Source organism: Mesoplodon mirus, assembly GCF_964341445.2.
Source record: "Mesoplodon mirus genome assembly, chromosome: 10".
Classification (NCBI taxonomy): Eukaryota; Metazoa; Chordata; class Mammalia; order Artiodactyla; family Ziphiidae; genus Mesoplodon; species Mesoplodon mirus.
In genome coordinates this window covers 93,489,700-93,515,734 of record NC_138986.1, presented here as the reverse complement: position 1 = coordinate 93,515,734, position 26,035 = coordinate 93,489,700, and the positions used below count along the sequence as shown (strand labels likewise).

At 41.0% G+C, this 26,035-nt stretch overlaps 1 protein-coding gene across 1 annotated transcript in view; it reads right to left on the bottom strand.

Annotated features, from left to right (window-relative positions):
- MEI4 (meiotic double-stranded break formation protein 4) overlaps positions 1 to 25,774 on the bottom strand; it is a gene marked incomplete at its 3' end in the record, with an annotated part of 189,583 nt that extends 163,809 nt beyond the window's left edge. The window contains exon 1 of the mRNA XM_082634364.1: positions 25,534 to 25,774. Coding sequence (XP_082490490.1) covers positions 25,534 to 25,765 — 232 coding nt within the window. The 5' untranslated portion in view covers positions 25,766 to 25,774. The remainder of the gene's footprint in view (positions 1 to 25,533) is intronic.
- Positions 25,775 to 26,035: the final 261 nt, after the last annotated feature.

Below are 26,035 nucleotides of genomic sequence, written 5' to 3'. Positions count from 1 at the left end.
GAAGAAAAAGAAATTAAGGGATTCTGAATAGGTAAAGAAGAAGTAAAGCTGTCACTGTTTGCAGATGACATGATACTATACATAGAGAATCCTAAAGATGCTACCAGAAAACTACTAGAGCAAATCAAAGAATTTGGAAAGTAGCTGGGTACAAAATTAATACACAGAAATCTCTTGCATTTCTATATACTAATGATGAAAAATCTGAAAGAGAAATTAAGGAACAAATAACATTTACCACTGCAACAAAAAGAATAAAATACCTAGGAATAAACCTACCTAAGGAGACAAAAGACCTGTATGCAGAAAACTATAAGACACTGATGAAAGGAATTAAAGATGATACCAGCAGATGGAGAGATATACCATGTTCTTGGATTGGAAGAGTCAACACTGTTAAAATGACTATACTACCCAAGGCAATCTACAGATTCAATGCAATCCCTATCAAACTACCAATGGCATTTTTCACAGAACTAGAACAAAAGATTTCACAACTTGTATGGAAACACAAAAGACCCCGAATAGCCAAAGCAATCTAGAGAAAGAAAAACAGAGCTGGAGGAATCAGGCTCCTGGACTTCAGACTATACTACAAAGCTACAGTAATCAAGACAGTACAGTACTTGCACAGAAACAGAAATACAGATCAATGGAATAGGATATTAAGCCCAGAGATAAATCCACGCACATATGGTCACCTTATCTTTGATAAAGATGGCAAGAATACACAATGGAGAAAAGACAGCCTCTTCAATAAGTGGTGCTGGGAAAATTGGACAGGTGCATGTGAAAGAATGAAATTAGAACACTCCCTAACACCATACATAAAAATAAACTCAAAATGGATTAAAGACCTCAGTGTAAGGACAGACACCATAAAACTCTTAGAGGAAAACACAGGCAGAACACTCTATGACATAAATCACAGCAAGATTCATTTTGACCCACCTCCTAGAGAAATGGAAATAAAACCAAAAATAAACAAATGGGACCTAATGAAACTTAAAAGCTTTTGCACAGCAAAGGAAACCATAAACAAGACCAAAAGACAACCCTCAGAATGGGAGAAAATATTTGCAAACGAATCAAGGGACAAAGGATTAATCTCCAAAATATATAAACAGCTTATGCAGCTCAATATTAAAAAAACAAACAACCCAATCCAAAAATGGGCAGAAGACCTAAAAAGACATTTCTCCAAAGAAGACATACAGATGGCCAAGAAGCACATGAAAAGTTGCTCAACATCACTAAATACTAAAGAAATGCAAAGGAAAACTACAATGAGGTATCACTTCACATCAGTTAGAATGGGCATCATCAGAAAATCTACAAACAACAAATGCTGGAGAGGATGTGGAGAAAAGGGTACCCTCTTGCACGCTTGGTGGGAACGTAAATTGTTACAGCCACTATGGACGACAGTATGGAGGTTCCTCATAAAACTAAAAATAGAACTACCATAAGACCCAGCAATCCCACTACTGGGCATATACCCTGAGAAAGCGGTAATTCAAAAAGAGTCATGTACCACAATGTTCATTGCAGCTCTATTTACAATAGCCAGGACATGGAATCAACCTAAGTGTCCATCGACAGATGAATGGTTAAAGAAGATGTGGCACATATATACAATGGAATACTACTCAGCCATAAAAAGAAACGAAAGTGAGTTATTTGTAGTGAGGTGGATGGACCTAGAGACTGTCATACAGAGTGAAGTAAATCAAAAAGAGAAAAACAAATACCGTATTCTAACATATATATGGAATCTAAAAAAAAAAATTGCTTCTGAAGCACCTAGGGGCAGGACAGGAATAAAGACGCAGACATAGAGAACAGACTTGAGGACACGAGGAGGGGGAAGCGTAAGCTGGGACGAAGTGAGAGAGTGGCATTGACTTATATACACTACCAAATGTAAAACAGATAGCTAGTGGGAAACAGCCGCATAGCACAGGGAGATCAGCTCGGTGCTTTGTGACCACCTAGAGGGGTGGGATAGGGAGGGTGGGAGGGAGAGACGCAAGAGGGAAGAGATATGGGAACATCTATCTGTATATGTATAACTGATTCACTTTGTTATACAGCAGAAACTAACCATTGTAAAGCAGTTATACTCCAATAAAGATGTTTAAAAAAAAGTGTTTTTTTAACCAAATTTCAGTTACCTGTAGTCCTCCAACCCCTGAACATGTACCTGAATTGTTACGTTTACTGTATCACACCTGAGCAAGCAGAGCAAAAAGTCTCTTATTTTAATTCATCTTCCAATGTTGCCACCTTCAATCCCACTCTCTAAATTACATCTATCTTATTAGGTGCTGAACAACTTCTGAGTCTGCAATTGCAGGCTTTGCCTGGATGTGGCCGTTGATCTACCTGATACAGAGCCAAGCACATTTCTGTCTAACTGACATGCACCTGTTCAGATCAAACAGAGACCTCAGCCAGGACACTGCTACAGGGATGCTCCAAGTCCGAGCTGCATCTATGGAGATAAGGCCTTCCTCTGACTAGGATATCTCTGAAAGCCTGCCTCAGATAGGCTATTGGTTCTGGTTTCAAGATTTTATTGTATTTGTTAGTTTCCATCTGACATATCAAAACCAGTCTGTGAAATCTAGACTTTATTAAGAAGCAATCAAAAACTTATTGGGCAAGAAGATAATCATTTCTTTTCCCTAAAACCTTGCTGACAATCTCAGATACTAAGGAAACTGCTTTTGATGAAATAGAAGGAAGAAAAAACCCACAAAATTCAGGCAATTTTGTTAAGATCACTTAAAATATAATTTTATTTATGCCCATAATGGGCAATACTGCCTTCCAATGCCCCCTTCTTATTTACTTCAGAATCAGTAACAGTTCAGTCTTTCCCCAGATAACTGCTAAACATGTATCTTCAAATAACTCAGGCTTCTCCAAGGACATAATCTCATAGTCTTAGGATGCACAAAACATTCATAAAATCCCCTTTAATCTTCAGTCCTGATGACTAAAGATGATGTTTCTCCCTAGGGCAGATGATTATAATACGAGCCATAAAACACACCAGTCCTCCTACTGGTACCTTCCAGAGCCTTGACGTATGTACTTATCGTCCCCCAGGTTCTGGGGGTCCCCATAAATTCTGTTGACCCAGGTGGGGGGACTCTGCTCCAAGACCCTCACTGACCCTGCAGGGCTCAGAAATCAGCACTCACATCCGAGACATCCTCTCTCCCTTTCACATGGAGACGTCACTCCACCAGGACTCTGACAATGGATCTTGCTGGTACCAAAAAGACATTTTTCAATGTTGGTTCTTTAAATACGTGTTTCCTTTCCCTCTCAAAATGCAAAATATTTTTGACCTCATAATCAACCAAATCAATAAACAGCATATACATGTATCACTGTTATCACTGTTAAATAAAAAGTTCTTTCTTCAAACCACCAAATTTCAAAACGTTGAATCCAACTTTGAGCACTCTCTTTTTCTTCTCTCCCTACAGCCACTTATTTGATAAGCTGTATTATCTTTGTTTCAAAATGCATCACTTTGCCCCTTTTCATTCCCTCTTCCAGCATCCTAGGCCATGCTCTTCTCATTTATCTACCATCTTCTCCTATCAGGCTTTCTTGCCCTCAGTATAGCTTCTCCCCCTCTCCTGCAATCAATACTTGGCTGCTGGACTAACACCAGTCCTAGTGCATAACTTTTAATGTCTCCTCATTATTGGAAAATAAAGCCGGAACTTGATAAAAGCAATCATATATTCTGGCCCTGGACACATCACACCCACACCACAGGATGTTCTTTTCTTCCTGCGTTGTGTATTCCCATTTACTGAAGTTCTACGTGTCCTTCAAGGCTCACTCACGTGCTCTTTCTTCCTTTAAGTGTTTCCTGATCACATTATACCAGTTACTTTTCTATTATTATTCAAGGAACTCATTGCCTACTGAATGTGGATGGGTCTTTCATATATATTCTACTTCTCTAGGCAAAGATGCGACTGAACAAAGGACCTCCTGGTCACTTGAATAAATGGACAGTCAACAGTTTCCACATTGCTTGACCTCTCACCTCATACATTTCCTCATTCTCAAATTACTCTCTTCATTTGGTTTATGTGATATTAACTTCAGATTTTCTCAGAACTAATTGGCCTCTTTTCTCTTTTCTGTTTGCCAACTGCTGTGGTTTGAATATTCATGTCTCCTCCAAAATTCATAGGTTGAAATCCTAAGCCCCAATGTGCTGGTTTAGGAAATGGGACCTTTGGGAGGTGATTAGGTCATGTGGGTGTAGCCCTCATGAGTGGGATCAGTGCCCTTACAGAGAGGCCCCGGAGAGGTCCCTCAGCCCTTCCACCATGTGAGGACACAGCAAGAAGGTGCTGCCTATAAACCAGGCAGCAAGCCCACACCAGAAACCAAATCTGCTGGTGCCTTAATTTGGGACTTCTGAGCCTCCAGAAGTGTGAGAAATCAATGCCCGCTGTTTATGAGCCACCCAGTCTGTGGTATTTTTGTTATAACAGCCTGAAAAGTCTAAGACACCAACTTTTACTCTCACCATTGTTCTTCATCCCAGCTGATGCTGAGCTGTTCCCCTCTGTTGCCCAGTTCACGGCAGTGCCTCTCAGTGGGTCTGTGCCCACCCAGCCTCAGCCCTCTGCAATCTGTCTCAGGCTGAAGCCCAGTGATCTCCTCCCACAATCAGACTGTGTCACCCACCTGCTGAAAATACCTCAATAATGGTTTTCCAAGTATCCAACAGTGTCTCTCAGAATGGGATCTAAGCAGTGACATTTTTCAAACTCTTCAGGTGATTCTAATGTGCACCCAAGTTTAGAAACCACTCCTCTAACTATATTTACCTCCACACCTCTGTGTTTTGTTTTGTTTTTATCTAGAACATTCTCCTACCCCTTATAAACTCACCTATCCTGACTACTATTCAATCTTCAGATTTTAATTTAAATGCCTTCTCTGATGCTTAGATCAGATCAGATTCCTCTGAAATGGGCTCCACAGGACCTGTTATTACACATTAACTGTCTTCTCTTTGTGACTGTAAACTCCAAACATCAGTCTTACGCTATATCCTAAGCACTCAACACAGTGCCAGGCACACGGTGGGTGGTCAGAGGTCCCTGATAAATGGATATTATAACAGCATTATAAGAAAAGGGTTAGGAAAGCTCAGAGGTGAAAAGATTATTTCATCATGGAATCACATAAATTATTCTTTTCTTTAACAACTCACAAGACTATCTGAAAATATGAATAACAGCCCTAGACAGACAGACAATCCAGAAATAGAAAAAAAACTGTAATTGGCCAATTTTGAATTTCATTTCACTGTGGAATAAAACATTTGAAGGATGACATAATAGCTCATCATATGCCTTAAGTATGTGAACTAATTATAGGCTTATTACAAAGACCAAGAGTCATTCACATGCCACTGTCTGGAGACATATGCATTTTCAGAGCTAACATTCTTTTTTTAAGTACAGTCTATCTGCCAGTAAAGTCCCAAATGACAACTCTATAAGAACATATGGATATGGCCAAAAGTCACATACTTAATTCTGTAGAGTCTGTTCCCTAGTATAAGGAGACAAAGTAAAAATAGTCTTAATTCTGATAAAAGAGGCATAACCAGAGAGAGCTCAAATAGTCAATTATTACACTGTCAATTATGATTAAAATTTATTCTTTGGTAAAAAGGAAAACTCAAAGTCAGTTTTCTGCAGACACCTTACTGCTAACCAAGCAGAACTCATTTTCCACTGCTCTTTACTATTGTGATATTCCTGAAAATAAAGTCCACTCTCAGGAGTTCTGGTTTCCATAACTTGCAAGGCTGGGTTATAAAGCAGTACAGCACAGCTTTAGTATTACAGTTCATCCGTCCATCACTCATTGTAAAAATCAGTGGTCTAGGAAATTAAATAAACTTGACCAAAAGTGCAGCATAATCTTTTGCCATTAAAAAAATGAAATGAACACACATTTTTCAGGGAGAAAATAAACCAAACTAAGTATATCCTGCCTTGCCAGATCAGAGGATTTCACAGAGCTTATACTGTATTCAATTTAATTCATCAGATATGTGTTGGGTGCCACAATGTAAAGGCACTAGAATAAGGGGTGAGAGGACTCAAAGGGTAAAGAAGGCAAGGCCTCCTACCAACAGGGAATGAGAAAAAGGCAGGCCAAGAACGAGCTCTACCACAGGCAAAAATGCATCACTGTCAACTGAGGTCCCTGTGATGCTACAGGAACCTGAAGGAATCAGTTCTGACCAGGGAGAAGCCAGAAAGACCTCATGTGGTATGAGTGTCAAGGGATCACAGAGCTTTCCCCAGGGAGTCTTTTGCAGAAGGAAGGAGCATGGAGGAAGGGCACAGAGGCAGGTGCGTGGGCAAGGGCTGTGTGAAGGTAGAGCTGGAGCAGAGGGAACAAAGAGGCACGTAGAGACGTGCATGTGGGGCTGAGAAAAAATTCTGGGTTCACGACAGGAAAGGACCTGAATTACATCTGTTCTGACACAATGGAATGCTATCACTGCTTAAAAACTGATCTTAACTGTGCCTTAGGAAAAACCGCAGAGGTAAAATGGGTGGTAGATGACCTGCAGGGTGCTCCTACAATGTTCAAGGAGAAATAACGTTTTCAGAAAAGACAGAACTCACAGGGCTCCTTGTGGAAGGAGTACACTGAAAATTATATGATTGAGAAATGAGAACAAAAGAATAGAAACGAGATTAGAATTTTTAATAACAATACAGAGACAGGGCAGAGAATGAAAGTCCAGTTCCATTAATGTAACTCCCAAACTAATAAGACAGGGTAACAGCTAATTCCTACAGAGTGTTCTAAAGCGTTTACTTACTCCTAACAGAATCAGACCTCCAGGCCTGGAGCACACCAAGGAGCTTCCACTTTTGCTTCCGGACCAAACTGAAAGCATGGCAATGATGCCAATTATTCAATTTTACTATTGGAAAAAAGAAAACTTACACACACCCTTAAACCTTTGTTTTTTCCTTTCCCACCAGAATAACCTGCTAAAAAGCTAGATTCAGCTCTTTGCAAGACAGAATTAAACAATAAAACTCTCAAGTCAAAAAACAAAACACAAAAAACAAGAAACTTAAGTTGTTCTGCTGTTAAGGAATCAATGACAATTCCCATCAGACTATCAAGCCGAGGAAGAAAACTAGTATTTATTTTCTGTCTACGTGTCAAGAAGCTTGGGGCCAAGCATTCCCCATTAAACCTCACCACTGCCCATCATTATCCTCCTCCTCCTCATTTTACAGAGGAGGAAAGTGAGACTCATAGAAGGAAAGTGAGTTGTCTAAAGGAACTTAGCCAATGTTGGCAGAACTGAGATTCAACCCAGATTCCTCTAATTCCCAAATCCATGCTCTTTCCAGTAAGCTATCCACCTCCAAAATTTGTCCTCAGCAACCTTCCCCCCATCAATAATACCTCCTCTTCCTGTGCTGGTTCTTTTTTCATTCATTTATGTATGTTCATTCTTAAATTAATCACTGAGCACCTACTGGGTACTAGACTTGCATGATGACCACTCATTCGTGTATTCAGGTGTTTTACACCGAGCATGGTGCTCTAGGCATTGCCCTTTTCCTTATTCAAACATGTCAGAATGGATGTTAAAATCACATCATTTCCACTTGCTTATAAGATGCCTTCTGGTAAACATAAATCCATGATAGTCAAGCCACAAAAAGTCAGTATCTACTACCTTCCAGTAAATATTGAAGATTTTAGCTAGTTGGGGGGAAAAAAGCATTTACTTCAGAACTATCTGGAAGATAACATCCTAATTAATTCATTTTCGTAGCTGAGAATTCTTGGTAAAATTGTTCACAGCATTAAAAGCAGAATATATGAATTAAGACCATGCTGCCACAACGTTTTTAGTGTAATTTTAACTAAAGCATTATGTAGTTGTGTGCATATATATATTAAGTACTCTATTAATTAAATAGTTATTTATGAATCATACAATAGAAAACATCTCTGCACCAACTGGTATAGGGTTTCTCAGTAATATACCACAGTATTGCTAAGACTTCATCTGCAAATGTTAGTCAAAGGGAGGAATAATACTTGATTCTTTCCTAAGAGGTACCTTAACTCATCGTGAACTGCGGAGTATTACTGCTAATTCAAGGACCCTGAACAGTACAGTAATTACAGCAATAACCTAAGAAGAAGCATTTTAAAAGCATACCACAGATTGTTCAATAAGCCATATACTAAAGTGAACAAATAATACTGGAGAAAGAGCAGAAATACAAGTATTCCCTAATTTTAAAAATGATATGCCTGTGATATTGCTTTTGGAGCTAGAAGAAGCTGTCTACTACTACTGCTCTCTGCCCTTACAGAATAAAGGAAGAGGAGATTGAAAAAAAATGCCATTTCATTTAATAGTTGCTCACCGTCCCCACCAAAGAGCTTGCGAACCCCACCAAGGGGCTGGCTCCAATCCTAGTTAGGTCACCAGCACATCCAAACACACACACAGACAACTGGACAGCCCTTCCCCAGTTGCATGCACACCCACCACCCCCTCCACGGGTACCACCCATGCTCCCAAATCCCATAATTACAGTAAATTAGTGTGGACTAAATCTATCACCAGGTAACTCCCCCAAAGGGCCAATATCAGCGTGTTCTACTCTTTCCAGTCAATAACTGCAGCATTCCACAGAGAATATGCCAAGAAAACAGGGGCATTAAAACTACATGGGATTAGTGAGGAAAACTGGAAATAAGAGCATTTGGGTTGAACACAGAAAATAAAAGTTGGCCTTAAAGCAGTGTTTCTCAATCTTGGCTGTACTTTAGAATAACACAGGGATAGTGAAAGAATAAGGATACCTCAGTCCAACCCCTAGAGATTCTGATGTCATCCGTCTGGGATGCAACCCAGGCATCAAGATATTTTCACAGCTCCCAGGGGATTTGAATGCAGGGGCAAGATTTAAGCCACTACCAGGAACTCTGGCCTGATGTCTACCAGCTCTGAAGAGGAAAAGCCTTTCAGAAAGTCACTTAAAAATAAAAACAAAATTTAGAACTGTACATTGCACATCTGATTAAACATACTTTTCTTTTTTACACAGACCTGTGGGTACAAAAGGCCTAGGTGCATGTGGCATTTGCTGTCTATAAGGGAAGTGAGCAGCTAAGTTTGTCACCACTGTGTTCACCGTCACAGATGCCTGTGCATAGACTAAGTGCTTCTTTAAAGAAAAGCTTCAGAAGGCCTGGAAAAGTACAGCTCACTGAGGCCCAGAGCCCTCCGGGCCACCTCCTCTGTCTCCCTCACACCATCAGACATGAGAGAGCTGCGTGACCACACAGAACAGCCACCAGCATGGACTTGGCCTACTTTGGACCAACTCCTGCTTGGAAATTACAGATATGAGGAGACGCTCCGTGGTTCACAGGGGCAAAACTAATCAGGTCAGGATAAACACTTCATAAAATACACAGATAGAAATAACTGCAGAGTTAGTAAAGGCATAATGATCATCAAAATTAGATATTAAATATGCAAAATGCCATCTTATCTGTATGACCTGGGTTGAAGAATAAGGTCATTCTAACAAAAATATTATTTTAGATAAAGAATGGACAAATTACTCCCTCTTGCGAGGGCACCAGAATCACAACTTACTGTTGAACAATCATCGAAAGGAAGACACTGAAACTCACCAAAAAAGACACCCCACATCCAAAGACAAAGGAGAAGCCACAATGAGACGGTAGGAGGGGCGCAATCACAATAAAATCAAATCCCATAACTGCTGGGTGGGTGACTCACAGACTGGAGAACACTTATACCACAGAAGTCCACCCACTGGAGTGAAGGTTCTGAGCCCCACATCAGGCTTCCCAACCTGGGGGTCTGGCAACGGGAGGAGGAATTCCCAGAGATTCAGACTCTGAAGGCTAGCAGGATTTGATTGCAGAACTATGACAGGACCGGGAGAAACTGAGACTCCACTCTTAGAGGGCACACACAAAGTAATGTGTGCATCGGGACCCAGGGGAAGGAGCACTGACCCCAGGGGAGACTGAACCAGACCTACCTGCTAGTGTTGGAGGGTCTCCTGCAGAGGCAGGGGGTGGCTCTGTCTCACCGTGAGGACAAGGACGCTGGCAGCAGAAGTTCTGGGAAGTACTCCTTGGCCTGAGCCCTCCCTGGGTCAGCCATTAGCCCCACCAAAGAGTCCAGTTAGGCTCCAGTGTTGGGTCGCCTCAAGCCAAACAACCAACAGGGAGGGAACCCAATCCCACCCATCAGCAGACAAGCGGATTAAAGTTTTACTGAGCTCTGCCCACCAGAGCACCAGCCAGCTCTACCCACCACCAGTCTCTCCCATCAGGAAACCTGAACAAGCCTCTTAGATAGCCTCATCCACCAGAGGGCAGACAGCAAAAGCAAGAAGAACTACAAACCTGAAGCCTGTGGAACAAAAACCACATTCACAGAAAGATAGACAAGATGAAAACACAGAGAGCTATGTACCAGATGAAGGAACAAGTTAAAACCCCAAAAAAAAACAACCAAATGAAATGGAGATAGGCAACCTTCCAGAAAAAGAATTCAGAATAATGATAGTGAAGATGATCCAAGATGTCAGAAAAAGAATGGAGGCAAAGATCGAGAAGATGCAAGGACGTTTAACAAAGACGTAGAAGAATTAAAGAACAAACAAACAGATGAACAGTACAATAACTGAAATGAAAACTACACTAGAAGGAATCAATAGCAGTATAACTGAGGCAGAAGAATAGATAAGTGACCTGGAAGACAGAATGGTGAAATTCACTGCTGCGGAAGAGAATAAAGAAAAAGAGTGAAAAGAAATGAAGACAGCGTAAGAGACCTCTGGGACAACATTAAATGCAACAACATTCGCATTATAGGGGTCCCAGAAGGAGAAGAGAGAGAGAAAGGAACTGAGAAAATATTTGAAGAGATTATAGTCAAAAACTTCCCTAACATGGGAAAGGAAATAACCAACCAAGTCCAGGAAGTGCAGAGACTCCCAGACAGGACAAACCCAAGGAGAAACACGCCAAGACACTTAGTAATCAAATTGGCAAAAATTAAAGACAAAGAAAAATTATTGAAAGCAGCAAGAGAAAAATGACAAACAACATACAAAGGAAATCCCATAAGGTTTAAACAGCTGATTTCTCAGCAGAAACTCTACAATCCAGAAGGGAGTGGCATGACATATTTAAAGTGATGAAAGGGAAGAACCTAAAACCAAGATTACTCTACCCGGCAAGGATCTCATTCAGATTCGCTGGAGAAATCAAACGCTTTACAGACAAGCAAAAGCTAAAAGAATTCAGCACCACTGAACCAACTCTACAACAAATGCTAAAGGAACTTCTCTAAGTGGGAAACACAAGAGAAGAAAAGGACCTACAAAAACAAACCAAAACAATTAAGAAAATGGTAACAGGAACATACATATCGATAATTACCTTAAATGTGAATGGATTAAATGCTCCAACCAAAAGACACAGGCTTGCTGAATGGATACAATAACAAGACTCATATATATGCTGTCTAAAAGAGACCCATTTCAGACCTAGGGATACATACAGACTGAAAGTGAGGGGACGGAAAAAGATATTCCATGCAAATGGAAATCAAAAGAAAGCTGGAGTAGCAATACTCATAACAGATAAAATAGACTTTAAAATAAAGAATGTTACAAGAGACATGAAAGGACACTACATAATGATCAAGGGATCAGTCCAAGAAGAAGAAACAACAATTATAAATATATATGCACCCAACATAGAGGCACCTCAATACATAAGCTATAAAAGCTGTAAAATACAAAAGCTATAAAAGAGGAAATCGACAGTAACACAATAATAGTGGGGGACTTTAACATCTCACTTACACCAATGGACAGATCATCCAAAATGAAAATTAATAAGGAAACACAAGCTTTAAATGACACAACAGATCAGATAGATTTAATTGATATTTATAGGACATTCCACCCAAAAACAGCAGATTACACTTTCTCCTCAAGTGCGCACGGAACATTCTCCAGGATAGATCACATCTTGCGTCACAAATCAAGCCTCAGTAAATTTAAGAAAACTGAAATCATATCAAGCATCTTTTCTGTCCACAACGTTATGAGATTAGAAATCAATTACAGGGGGAAAAAACATAAAAATCACAAACACATGGAGGCTAAACATTATGTTACTAAATAACCAAGAGATCACTGAAGAAATCAAAGAGAAAATCAAAAAATACCTAGAGACAAATGACAATGAAAACAAAATGATCCAAAACCTATGGGATGCACCAAAAGCAGTTCTAAGAGGGAAGTTTATAGCAAAACAATCCCACCTCAAGAAACAACAAACATCTCAAATAAACAATCTAACCTTACACCTAAAGGAACTAGAGAAAGAAGAACAAACAAAACCCAAAGTTAGTAGAAGGAAAGAAACCATAAAGATCAGAGCAGAAATAAATGAAATAGAAACAAAGAAAACAATAGCAAAGATTAATAAAACTAAAAGATGGTTCTTTGAGAAGATAAAATTGATAATCCATTAGCCAGACTCATCAAGAAAAAGAGGGAGAGGACTCAAATCAGTAAAATTAGAAATGAAAAAGGAGACGTTACAACAGACACCGCAGAAATACAAAGCATCCTAAGAGACCACTACAAGCAACTCTATGCCAATAAAATGGATAGCCTGGAAGAAATGGACAAATGCTTAGAAAGGTATAACCTTCCAAGACTGAACCAGGAAGAAATAGAAAATATGAACAGACCAATCACAAGTAATGAAATTGAAACTTCCAACAAAGGTCCAGGACCAGATGGCTTCACAGATGAATTCTATCAAACATTTAGAGAAGAAATAGCACCCATCCTTCTCAAACTCTTCCAAAAAATTGCAGAGGAAGGAATACTCCCAAACTCATTCTATAAGGCCACCATCACCCTGATACAAAAACCAGACAAAGATACTACAAAAAAAGAAAATTACAGGCCAATTTCACTGATGAATATAGATGCAAAAATCCTCAACAAAATATTAGCGAACAGAATCCAACAACACATTAAAAGGACCATACATCATGATCAAGTGGGATTTATCCCAGGGATGCAAGGATTCTTCAACATACGCAAATCAATCAATGTGATAAACCATATTAACAAATTGAAGAATAAAAACCATATGATCATCTCAATTGATGCAGAAAAAGCTTTTGACAAAATTCGACACCAATTTATGATAAAAACTCTGCAGAAAGTGGGCAAAGTTGGAACTTACCTCAACATAATAAAGGCCATATATGACAAGCCCACAGCAAACATCATTCTCAATGATGAATAACTGAAAGCATTTCCTCTAAGATCAGGACCAAGACAACTATGTCCACTCTCACCACTACTATTCAACATAGTTGTGGAAGTCCTAGCCATGGCAATCAGAGAAGAAAAAGAAATAAAAGGAATACAAATTGGAAAAGAAGAAGTAAAACTGTCACTGTTTGCAGATGACATGATACTATACATAGAGCATCCTAAAGATGCCACCAGAAAACTACTAGAGCTAATCAATTAATATGGTAAAGTTGCAGGATACAAAATTAATGCACCAAAATCACTTGCATTCCTATACACTAATTATGAAAAACCTGAAAGAGAAATTAATGAAACACTCCCATTTACCTCTGCAACGAAAAGAATAAAATACCTAGGAATAAACCTACCTAGGGAGACAAAAGACCTGTATGCAGAAAACTATAAGACACTGATGAAAGAAATTAAAGATGATACAAACAGATGGAGAGATATACCATGTTCTTGGATTGGAAAAATCACTATTGTGAAAATGCCTCTATTACCCAAAGCAATCTACAGATTCAATGCAATCCCTATCAAATTACCAATGGCATTTTTTACAGAACTAGAAGAAAAAATCTTAAAATTTGTATGGAGACACAAAAGACCCTGACTAGCCAAAGTGGTCTGGAGAGAAAAAAATGGAGCTGGCGGAATCAGACTCCCTGACTTCAGACTATACTACAAAGCTACAGTATCAAGACAATATGGTACTGGCACAAAAACAGAAATACAGATCAATGGAACAGGATATTAAGCCCAGAGATAAACCCATGCACCTATGGTCAACTAATCTATGACAAAGGAGGCAAGGATATACAATGGAGAAAAGACAGCCTCTTCAATAAGTGGTGCTGGGAGAATTGGACAGGTACATGTAAAAGAATGAAATTAGAACACTCCCTAACACCATACACAAAAATAAACTCAAAATGGATTAGACACCTAAATGTAAGACAAGACACTATAAAACTCTTAGAGGAAAACATAGGAAGAACACTCTTTGACATAAATCACAGCAAGATCTTTTTTGGTCCACCTCCTAGAGTAACGGAAGTAAAAACAAAAAGAAACAAATGGGACCTAATGAAACTTAAAAGCTTTTGTACAGCAAAGGAAACCATAAACAAGACCAAAAGACAACCCTCAAAATGGGAGTAAATATTTGCAAACGAATCAACGGACAAAGGATTAATCTCCAAAATATATAAACAGCTTATGCAGCTCAATATTAAAAAAACAAACAACCCAATCCAAAAATGGGCAGAAGACCTAAATAGACATTTCTCCACAGAAGATATACAGACTGCCAACAAACACATGAAAGAATGCTCAACATCATTAATCATTAGAGAAATGCAAATCAAAACTACAATGAGATATCATCTCACACTGGTCAGAATGGCCATCATCAAAAAATCTAGGAACAATAAATGCTGGAGAGGGTGTGGAGAAAAGGGAACCCTCTTGCACTGTTGGTGGGAATGTAAATTGATACAGCCACTGTGGAGAACAGTATGGAGGTTCCTTAAAAAACTAAAAATAGAATTACCATATGACCCATCAATCCCACTACTGCATATATACCCAGAGAAAACCATAATTCAAAAAGGCACATGCACCCCCAATGTTCATTGCAGCACTATTTACAATAGCCAGGACGTGGAAGCACCCTAAATGCTCATCAAGAGACGAATGGATAAAGAAGATGTGGTACATATATATAATGGAATATTACTCAGCTATAAAAAGGAATGAAATTGGGTCATTTTTAGAGACATGTATGGACCTAGAGACTGTCATACAGAGTGAAGTATGTCAGAAAGAGAAAAACAAATATCGTACATTAATGCATATATGTGGAACCTAGAAAAATGGTACAGAAGAACTGGTTTGCAGGGTAGAAATTGAGACACAGATGTAGAGAACAAACGTATGGACACCAAGGGGGGAAAGCAGAGGGGGTGTGGTGGTGGGATGAATTGGGAGACTGGGTTTGACATGTATACACTAATATGTATAAAATGGATAACTAATAAGAACCTGCTGTATAAAAAAATAAAGAAAATAAAATTCAAAAATTCAACAACAACAACAACAAAATAAAACAAAGAAAATATCTCTAACAAAAAAAAAAAGAATGGACAAATTATACTAAATTCAAGGGCAAGTTGTAGATATAGTCTGTTACTAGAATAACAAGGGAGGGAGGAAAGATGCTTAAATTCTGCATATTCTGTTTTATTAATAATTTAGAAAAACTCCAAATACAATTAGAAGTATGTAGAAGTAGAAGGATCAGAGGAGGCATTACTTAAATTTTTACCAGTTTCTTTTTCACCAAGTGGTTACTTTTCAAATTGATACAAAATGTTAACATTTTACTTTTTCACCAAGTGGTTACTTTTCAAATTGATACAAAATGTTAACATTTTGTCTGTATTACATTACATTTTACACAGAAAATCCCACGTTAGCTGGAAAATTATTTCTGCTACAAATATTTACAAGCCTAATCAGAGTCAATAATTTAAAAATCAAGCCAAGGAGCGTCTTTGAAAATCGACTGTAAGATGGTACTGAATGAAGCACCAAGGGAGGACACAAAGGCAACTTAGTCTTTGTTCTTCGTGTGACATTAATTAAAAGAGTAACGAGGAATGTTTAGAGCTGGGCTTTGAAAGCATAAGAACTAGCTTGCTCTGGCAGCAATCTTTTTCTTGTTTACGTCAAAGCACAAAACTTGGCAGACGTGGTCTGAATGAATTAAGAACACACAGGCAATATTCCTCTCTGACTCTGAGAGAAATGGGAGAGACCGAAAACAAGAAAAATTATCACACGCTTACCATGAAATAACTGACGATGTGATAGGATGGATCTGCTGGCGGCTGAGAGCAGCTCCCAGCCTCGTTGTCCCCTTCACAGCGCGCACCCCAGCCAGGCACTCGCCCATGGATTTAATTTTCACAGTAACTCCAAGAAAGGCTTACAAGAAATTTAATTTTTAAAAATCACAGAAATGAGGTCCCTAAAACAGGAGATTCAATTGAAAAGACCACAATTTAGGTGCAGTATGAAAAATACGTAATAATGCCCTTCCTCCTGAATGAGGGCTGTATCTCCATATTCCATTTAGGAATTCATTCAAATTCATTTGATAACCAAGTTACCTGGTTTGGCCCTCAGAATCACCCGGAATACAATGTAAGTAAGTACCTGTGTTTATAGTTGTACATGTGTGACAGACTTTATTTATGACTCAGTGTTTTCTGTCTTGTTGCCTGCACCATGCTAGAATTGTTGGCAATATATTTCTTTTTAGGTATGTTACATTATATTCTTTTTGAAGGATTGGTAAAATATTATCAGAATTTAAGGTTTTCTACTCGTTTTTAGAATAGAGTATATTGCTTCTCCTATGCAGTATTTTCCCCTACAATGTATTTCCAAAATTACTTGAAATAGATATAAGAAATATTTTCCCCTGCCAAAATGGGAGCTGTCTTATACAACTGTACATATATACAGAAAACATGGCATATATTCAGGATTGCACATAGGATGCTTATGAAGAAGAGATGAGGGAAGCAGGATGGAGGGAGGAGGAGAGGAGAGAGGGGTAAAGAGGGAAGAGAGACGTTCTCCTAGAACAAGAACGTACAATACTCATGCCTTGTATTCCTATGATGCTTACATACATATTTCACTGAACGGTATGGAACAGTATCAAACACGGTTGTTAGAGTCGTGTTAATGTTACTATTTTATATTTTTATTCATTTTCTCTAAGTTCTACTACCTGCCTCAGCTCAATCAGGCTCTAAATGAACACTTTGTCAGTTCTTTGGTGACTGAGGGTATCAGCTGGTATTAAGGAATCTTTCAGAGTCTTGCCAACAAATCCCTTGATGTGTGACATTCAGATGGTGTGAGCCCTTTTTTGGAGAGGTCTCGTCATGCTCCCTGAACATATATTTCACGTTTATGTGTTTAATTCAGTGGTTTCAGTGGTTCTCAAACTTCAGTTTTCATCAGAATCACTAGGGGGGCTAGTTAAGCCACAGATGCTGGCTCTCCCGCCAAGGTTTCTGATTCAAGTCAGGGGTGAGGTCTGTAAATCTGTCATATCTCCACCTGATGCTGACACAGCTGGTCTGGGACCACAGTTTGAGAAATACCTTTTAAGAAAACACCTTCAAGTACTAGAAAGGCATGGTTCAAGGATCCTACAGGAATCCCACTCCATTTACTTAACCTCAGGCAAGTTAGCCAACTTGCTTTCCTCATTCCTTTATCTATACAACCAAAGCAAGAGGTAGGGAAAGAGGTAGGGAGGACTCAGACCAGAGTTGAAACAGCAGGGAAAGAAATGTGAGGATGAGACTCCAAAGGCAGTTTGAAAAAAGAAACAACACAACCAGAAGTCATTAGGAAGCAGGGGCGCTGGGTGGGACGGGAGAGCTTTAAAGGGAAGGAACTCCTTGAAGAGCTGCCAGGAATGACTCAGAGAAACACAGATCAAGGGGCAGCGACTCCCTCATTCAGAAGAGAGGGCGGCTCCTTTTGGGGCCCAGGGCCCGTCTCTCCGTGTGTGCTCTGTAATTCTTCTAGGTTTAGGGCCCCAAGCCACCTGGGATTCCTTTATTATCTTCCTTTTGTATCTTTCCCTTTCCTCTCTCTGCTAATTCCTTCCCACCAAAGTACCAGTGGGCTAATGTCTTTTCCATCCTAAAGAGAAAACTTTCCCTCCACCGTGCACGCCCCGCCCCCAACTGCCAACCTATCACTTCTCCTTCCTTCACAGACAAACGCCCCACCAGGGATTCCCCAGCCCCGCAGCTCCTTACACTGTGGTCTTCAGAGCAGCAGCACGACGTCACCTGGGAGCTCATCAGAAATGCACAAGCTCAAGCCTACTCCCATTTACCTTCATCATCTGATCTCCTGGCTTTGATAATGGAATTGATATTATTCCATCAATTTTCCCACTCCAAACTGTAGCCCACAGCTACCTACCTGGATTCTCTTCACTGCACACTGCACTTATCCAGAAAAATAAATTTTAGGATGTTTAGGATCCAAGTATTGAATCCAAAATCCTCAAGGTACTTTCATATTTCTAACAGAATCTTGAAATTTGAAAACCAACCGCAGGGCATTCAAAAAACACAAATAAAACCTGAAAAAATTAAATATAATCCTAAATGAAAGGACTAGATTAAAATTTGCTACAGGGTAAACTATTCCAAAAACATCACAATGAGCAAAGACCTAGGAATACACAAGTACTCTGAGCAGTTTTAGCTTTTGTTCCGCAGAGGGGCCCCCAACATTGTCACCCTTCATTTATTCTGCTCTGATTATGTGACTGTGTGCCTGCACAGCTCCCTCCGAGGAGGAGCCCCGATACTCACCCTACCTGAGTGGGTTCCCTTTCCTAGGATGCTGGACCTCACTCTCTGATTCTCCTTCCATCGTTACAGGGGTTTGGTGGATCTCCAGAAACGACAGATCAGCCAGGCCACTTTGTTCGAGGTATTAACACCCACATAAACCTTTCCTAAACATATTCATTCAAAAATGTCGCCAAGGAGCCCTTCCCTGCCAGGTACTGGGCTAAACTAGGAGTACAGTGGTAATGAGAAAAGACACACTCCCTGAAAGCATGGAGTGTAGGCCCTACGGGGAAGACCTTATTAAACCCTTGTAATTTAGCTCAAAAATGCCATAAACAGTACAGAATATCATGGAGACCCCTAGCAGGGGAATCTGATCTAGTCTAGGGAGGTAGTCAAGGAAGGCAGAAGAGATTTTAAAACTACATCAGCAGAAAAGAATACTGCAGTGCACAACTAGACCAAAAGGAGAGGGAGAACACATCCTCCAAAGAGAAACCACGTGTGCAAAAGCCTGGAGCTGAGAGAGAACAAGGTGGATTCAAGTAAGTGGAAGAAATTCCGCCTGTTGCCAAGCAGAATGTGGAGGACACAGTGGTGAGAGGCTGGGCTGGAGAGGGAAGCAAGTGCCATACTGTGGAAAGGCTTGGAGCCCGTTTTATGGGTTGAGGACTTCATCCTAAAGTAAGTGAGAGGACCTGAGACTAGGCTGCAATATGGACTTGAACACAGCAAGGCTACAAACACAGACATGGAGTCCAGTTGGGATTTTTCAGACAAGACCAAGACAGTGGTACTGGGAATGCAGAGAAGTGGAGGGAATCCAGAGATGCATCCCAACTAGGGCATCGCCTGGCCATGCCAGATACCTACCTGAAACCCAGCTTAGGCTGCATCACACAGTGACATTCGGAGCCTCGTACAGGAAGAGCATGGGAGGACGGATGGCCTCTACCTGGAACACTCCACATGTGAGACGCCAGGCTGCCTTGCCCAGGCACAGCCTCTGGGGCTCCCTCAGGCCTCATCCATGTGCCAGGACTTGTGCGGCCCTCCTGATTCCCTATCTCCACCATTCCCACCAGAGCCACCGCCTGTGATGATAAGGAAGGTGTTCACATTTCTAAATTATCGCTGTTACTGTTAAAGCCATTTGATACTGAGCTTTTTCAGTCTTAACTTTAATTTCTTTGCATGTTGACAGTGGTCTCTAATATCAAAAGTTTAATTCAGTTTTTATATATAATGAGTAAAGCATTTCTAATGTACAATTATAAATTTACTTTAAATTATTTTACAGACTTTCATTAGAATCCATACTAAATTAAGGGCGTATTCTCTGATGTGTATGTACATTATGCATGTGTGCTTTAAATCAACTGCAATTTTAGGCAAATTCCCATTATTATTATATTTGACAATTTATACTCTAGGAGCTCATGTGAAGAAGGAAATGCTATGCTTTCATAGTCTATGCTCTTTCAGCCTCTGTAAAACAGGGAAGGCCCCAACATATAAATGCTGAGCTCCACAACTGTGTCTGCAAGTCTGTTATTTGTGGTGTCTCCCCATTATGTGGTCTGGAACAGGGTGAGAAGGAAGGGAGGGCACAGAGGCTGAGTAGGCGGGACCAGAAGAGTGGCAGCCGGCAGCCACGACAAGCTCCGAGCAGGGTGGTGGCGATATCCAGCCCCTGCTCCGACACCTCACCAGCACCAGTCAGCTGAGAGCCTTTGCCTGAACGCAGACTTACAGGGAATGAGAAGTGGGGTCTGGGGTAGGCAGTGCTGCAGTAATGGGAACTGCGGGGGAGGCTGGACAAACCTGAACAGTGTCAGCAAGAATGGGGAAGCTTCCACAGCCATCTGGTTGTGCTGGTCCTGCTCCCCAGGACCCCAAACTGAGAAGAGCTGAGTTCAACCTAAAACGACGGTGCTGCCCTGCCCACCACGCTTCCCAGCCCCAAGCCCGTGACACCTGAGCCCCAGATTCAATGAGTATTTACTAAATAAACAGACAAATCGATGAGTTAATTTGGTTTGATTTTCTTGTACTTTTTTACTTTAGCTCGTTGCTCATCCAGTAACCTATGTAACATGTATGAAGATACTGAGTGCCTATGTTGTAGGGGAAAAAGCATATGCCTGACAGGACATCCATCTCTGTCCCTCCTGTAAATGCCAAAGCACTGTGCAAGTCTCACAGCAACCGTCCAGGTCCCGCCAGCACATTCACACACACACTCAAAGCTTAGATCTAAATCTGCTCACTGAAGTCCTAGGCCAATCTTCCCACTAACAAGGCCCTGTGCCTGTCGTCACATCCCTTTCAAACCCTGGTCAACATTTAAGAACAATCACTAATGTCTTCCTGGCCAGTCTCTATGCTCTGTGTCTCCCTCAACTACCTACTCAGACCCTACCTAAATCCTTGCAACATTATAAGGTCATCACTTAACAGGAAGCTGTTCTAGATAAAAGAACACTTCTCTCTCTCTCTCTCGTTTTCTCCCCTATAAATCAAGAAGATTCTTGGGGAAAAAAACAGCTCTCTAATTTATTCATTATCCCCACCACTTCCCCACTCTTTAAGTTAGGATGTGTTCAGTTACAAGGAAGAGAATTATGTGGATAACAGTGGCTTAAACCATTACTTATCTTTGAAAACAAAATTCCTAATAAAGTAATCCTAGAGTTGCTTTGGCTGGTCAGCAGTGACAAGAAGGACCAAGGCTCTTCTCACCCTCCTGCTTATCATCCTTACCATATTGATATTCATTTTTCAATATTGCCACATGGTTGTAAAACAGCTACCGCAGTTCCAGGCATCACATCTTCATGTGGCAGTGCCCATACAGGAAGCAAGTGGTTGAGGTAAAAACATTTTTAAATTGCCACCTTTCACAGGCCTCAATCTCTTTATACAATGAGGTGAATCTTTACCAAAAGCTCTAAAGATTCCTCTTTAGCTTCCACTGCCCAACCATAGAACAATACTGGCAAAACAAGTCTAAGCCTTTCATAGATTAACCCACTAGGCGTGGGCACATGTCTGTCAAAACAAAATTGGACTGTTTTAGTAAAGACAAAGGAAGCTCGCTATCGAGTAGACAGCTAACCTGTCTGTCACACGTCACCCAGAAGGTTTTAAGAAATGTGACACCGGATGTCTGGGCTTCTTTCATCCATCCTCCTTCCCTCCTTCCTCTAATAAGAAGCATTTAGGTAAAATTAAAATGTGGCATAATTCCAAGAGCAAGTTCTATGTATCCCTTCTCTATATAGTCTAGCCCCTTAATAAATACAATAAAGAAGAATATTTCCCTTTAAGAAACTACAGAAAAGTAAATCAGAATAAAGAAATAGCTGAGTTCCTGAAATGCTGTATAAACCATATCATACTTCCTTATTTGTTTACTTTGCCATTTCAGCTCTGCTTTATCTAATTCTGGGTTGTTCGGTTGCTTCAATGGATAGCTGATGCTGTAGATTAAGTTCCCCAGCCTCTCAATCCGTCAGGAAGGATTCCATTCACCATTTTCTGAGGGCCTGTGGTCTCTGAACACTGGAGAACATGCATGTGTAAAGAAATACATAATATAAATACACCTATAAAATAGTTTGATTTTCAGCGATGGAGTTTTCTTAGAGCAAGGCATGTCAGTCTTTCAAGTCATACATCTTTAAAAACCAACTATGTTCCTCCTTTATTTTCCTATCAATCTAATACCCCCCCTTTCTTAGTTTTTTTTTTCCTTTCCCCTTTAATACTGACTCTATTTGTCTGAATCTATCCTTTTATTCCTCATTTTTCAAGGTTAAGCTAACAGATGGAGAGTCAGACTACTTCCAAACATCTGCACTGAAACACTTTACCTGCAACTCTTGCTGTGAGTAAAAGAGATTTTAATTACATGATATTTGAAAATTCCTCTCACAGGCACTGTAAGTGAAAGGTTTCAGCGTAAAAACAAGTCACCCTGGAGGCTCTCACCGTTAGGTCCACTCACGTCCCGAACAAATCACACACCCCACCGTATTGGTGTTGTAAACAGACCCTTGATGGTAAACAACAGTTCTGATACCATGGATGTTTATGATACAGTTCAATATTACTGGGAATTTTTACATGTGTGCCATTATATCAGTCATATGACTGCACAAAAAAAGTTAAAAATAAGTATGTTTGCCATTCACAGATATTCTCAAAGAGGCCATTGCCTAGAAAGACGAGAGAGACTAAAATGTGGCTATAAATCATGTAACACTGTTTCTGCTCACACAGTGATGAGATTTAGTGACACCACGGGTATTGGGTTAGCAGGGTTTGCCTGAGTCTAGCAGGTACCCGACTAGCACCCACGGCAGGCACCAGTCCACTACGCCTGCACATCCTAATATGACAGTCACGCTCTTTCCAACGGCCCCTTGCCCTCTGCCCACCCTGCAGTGTTGGAACCTGCAGCCTCCCCGTAGCCTCATCCACGGTGATAACTTCACTATCACTTGAATGCCAGGAAATCCTTACTGTCAGTCTATATTTCCAGTCTGCTCATCCCCTTTGAGATTTAGGACCATACTTCCACCTTCCTTCTAGGTAATGCCTATATACTCAGGGATATGTTCAAAACACTCTCAGACAGACCTGGACTCAACCTGTTATCCTATAAGCTTTCTTCTGTGTTCACTATCTGGATTCAAAGCATCACAATCAATTTAATGAACAAGAATTAGAAACCTCAATTATCCTACACGCCTCCAGCTCCCTTAAAACCCCCTCTTAACTCATTCACAAACTTCTGAAGTTTCTACTCTGAAACTGTGCATTTTGGTTCTCTCTATTACAGATCTAGTTCAACGCATCACTCTTTTTTTGGGGGGGAGGGGTTCGCGGGCCTCTCACTGTTTTGGCCTCTCCCATTGCGGAGCACAGGCTCTGGACGCGTGGGCTCAGCGGCCACGGCTCACGGGCCCAGCCGCTCCGCGGCATGTGGGATCTTCCCGGACCGGGGCACGAACCCGCGTCCCCTGCATAGACAGGCGGACTCTCAACCACTGCGCCACCAGGGAAGCCCCAACGCATCACTCTTCACGTGGGCTTGGTAAACCCTTTTAGAACCTGCCTCCTTGCCTCCAAGCACTGCCACAGCCAAAGCATCCTCTGCACTCCACTTCATTTGACAAATATGGATTGAGCACCTTCTGTGAGGCAGGCTTTGGGGTGGGTCTTGAGTAGAGAGTGGTGAGCAAATCAAAGACCCTCTCCCTCAGCAAATCCAGACTCAAGTCACAGAGATCAAGCAGCAACCAAGTAGGCAAACAGATACATAACCCACGGTGGCGGGGGGTAAAAAATAACTGTGCGTGGTGCTATACCTGTAGTGATCACTGAGCAGGGGTCACTTAGAATAAGACCTCTAGGAAGGGATGAGGCAGCCACACGTCAGAGAGACGAGCATAGCAAAGACCCGAGGCAAGGAGAGCCTGCCCAGGCTGGAAGGAAGCCCAGGGAGACTGGAGCTGTGTGCACAGCAGGGAGGGTACATGCGTGCGGGGCAGCAGAAGTGAGATCACCACGGCGTCAAGAGCCACAGCCATAAGGGGGAGTCTAGTGCCAGGCACAACGGGAAGTCAGGGAAAGCTTTTAGGCAAAGGAGTAACACGATCTGATTTACATTTTCAAAAAATCGGCAGAGTTACATTTCACAATCACAACGTGAGGGTCAGTCCTCTGAGTCAAAAAGGTGAATGGCTCCTGAGGAAGGAGGTGCCCACGTGCTCTGGTTTGTCCTAGCGGGTCCTGGTCTTCCCTGCTGTCCTCGTGTCATTATCACAGTCCCCCTTTCGCTCTCTCTCACGGGTTCTATGGAGATCACACATCGTTTGCCAGCTCACTCATAAGGAACATTCCTCAGGCTGACATCCACAGCCCTTCTGAGCCTGGTCCCCACTCCCCTCTCTGCCTCTACCTGTCAGATCTCTACCTTACGGCGTTCTGGGCTCGGGGCTGTCCCGCTGGCCATGGTGAATGGGGCAGATATTCTCCCTGCTGCCCAGCTCACACTGCTGCCTCTTGCTGCAGGCTCTGACCACCTCCCTATGATGGACAGACCCGCGAGGGGCAAACCTGGGAAGCCTTTCCAGAAACCAGGCAGAATGAATGGCTTCCTGCTCCGCACTTCGTCACTGACTCTATGGGTGAATTATCTATATACAGGTCTGTTTTCCCTGCTGGAATGGTAGGTACTTCATGGTAAGGACAGCACCTCTCTCTATGTGTTTTTGGGTCCTCACCACCCACTGTGTGCCTGGTCCAGAGTTGGTACTTGATACAGGGCTGCTGGATGAATTATGTAATATAAAAGCAACATAAAATACAGAGTAAAATAATCTGGATGAGTGAGATTTTTAAATTAATTTCTCCACTAAACTTAAAGTATTATTGCCTTTGCATCTAGACAATTTATTCTCCAACTTCATCCCCAGGTGTAATGCAGCCCCATCCATTAGAAAGTGACAATAAGTTTTTCATGAATGATTAGAAGTAAAAAATCTTTATAGGGTAAGAAGAAGCAGTCTAATTTTAGGAAACTAAACAATGGTGTCTTGGTAACAAATTTCTAAATAACTGTGAAGCTGAAATAAAACAGACTGATACATCCCCAGGTTTCATCCACTCACCACTCTCAAATGATCCCGGACAAATACTGCTCAGAAGTTGCTTTTGACGTAATTGCAGAACTTCAGCTTCCAAGGCTTCGACTTTTGCTCTCCACTTTGATTCCTGCCCAGACACCATCCTTGCAAGATGCTCTGTGTGTTCTCTGCTGCTTTTGTCTGCTGGTTTTGAGTGGATAATTGCCAAGGCCAGAGCCAGCTTGGAAGTTCTCAAATACCATGCTTGATCATCCATCCTGGCTTTTGTCCCTATCATGTAATAAGAAAAAAAAGTTACAGAAATTCCTTGCAGTACATTTCATTTGCTCAAGATGGATTTCGCAGAATAACACTAACTAATAAGGTTACAACTTGAAACCAAATAGCAGAAAAATTTCTCAGGAACTGAAGACAGTTTGAAAAAAACACGCAGAAGAGAAATGCAAACACATGCACATTAAGTGTATTAAGATTCAAAACAGTAGGTGAGGATAATCTGACAATTTCTTGGAATGCAAAAAACACA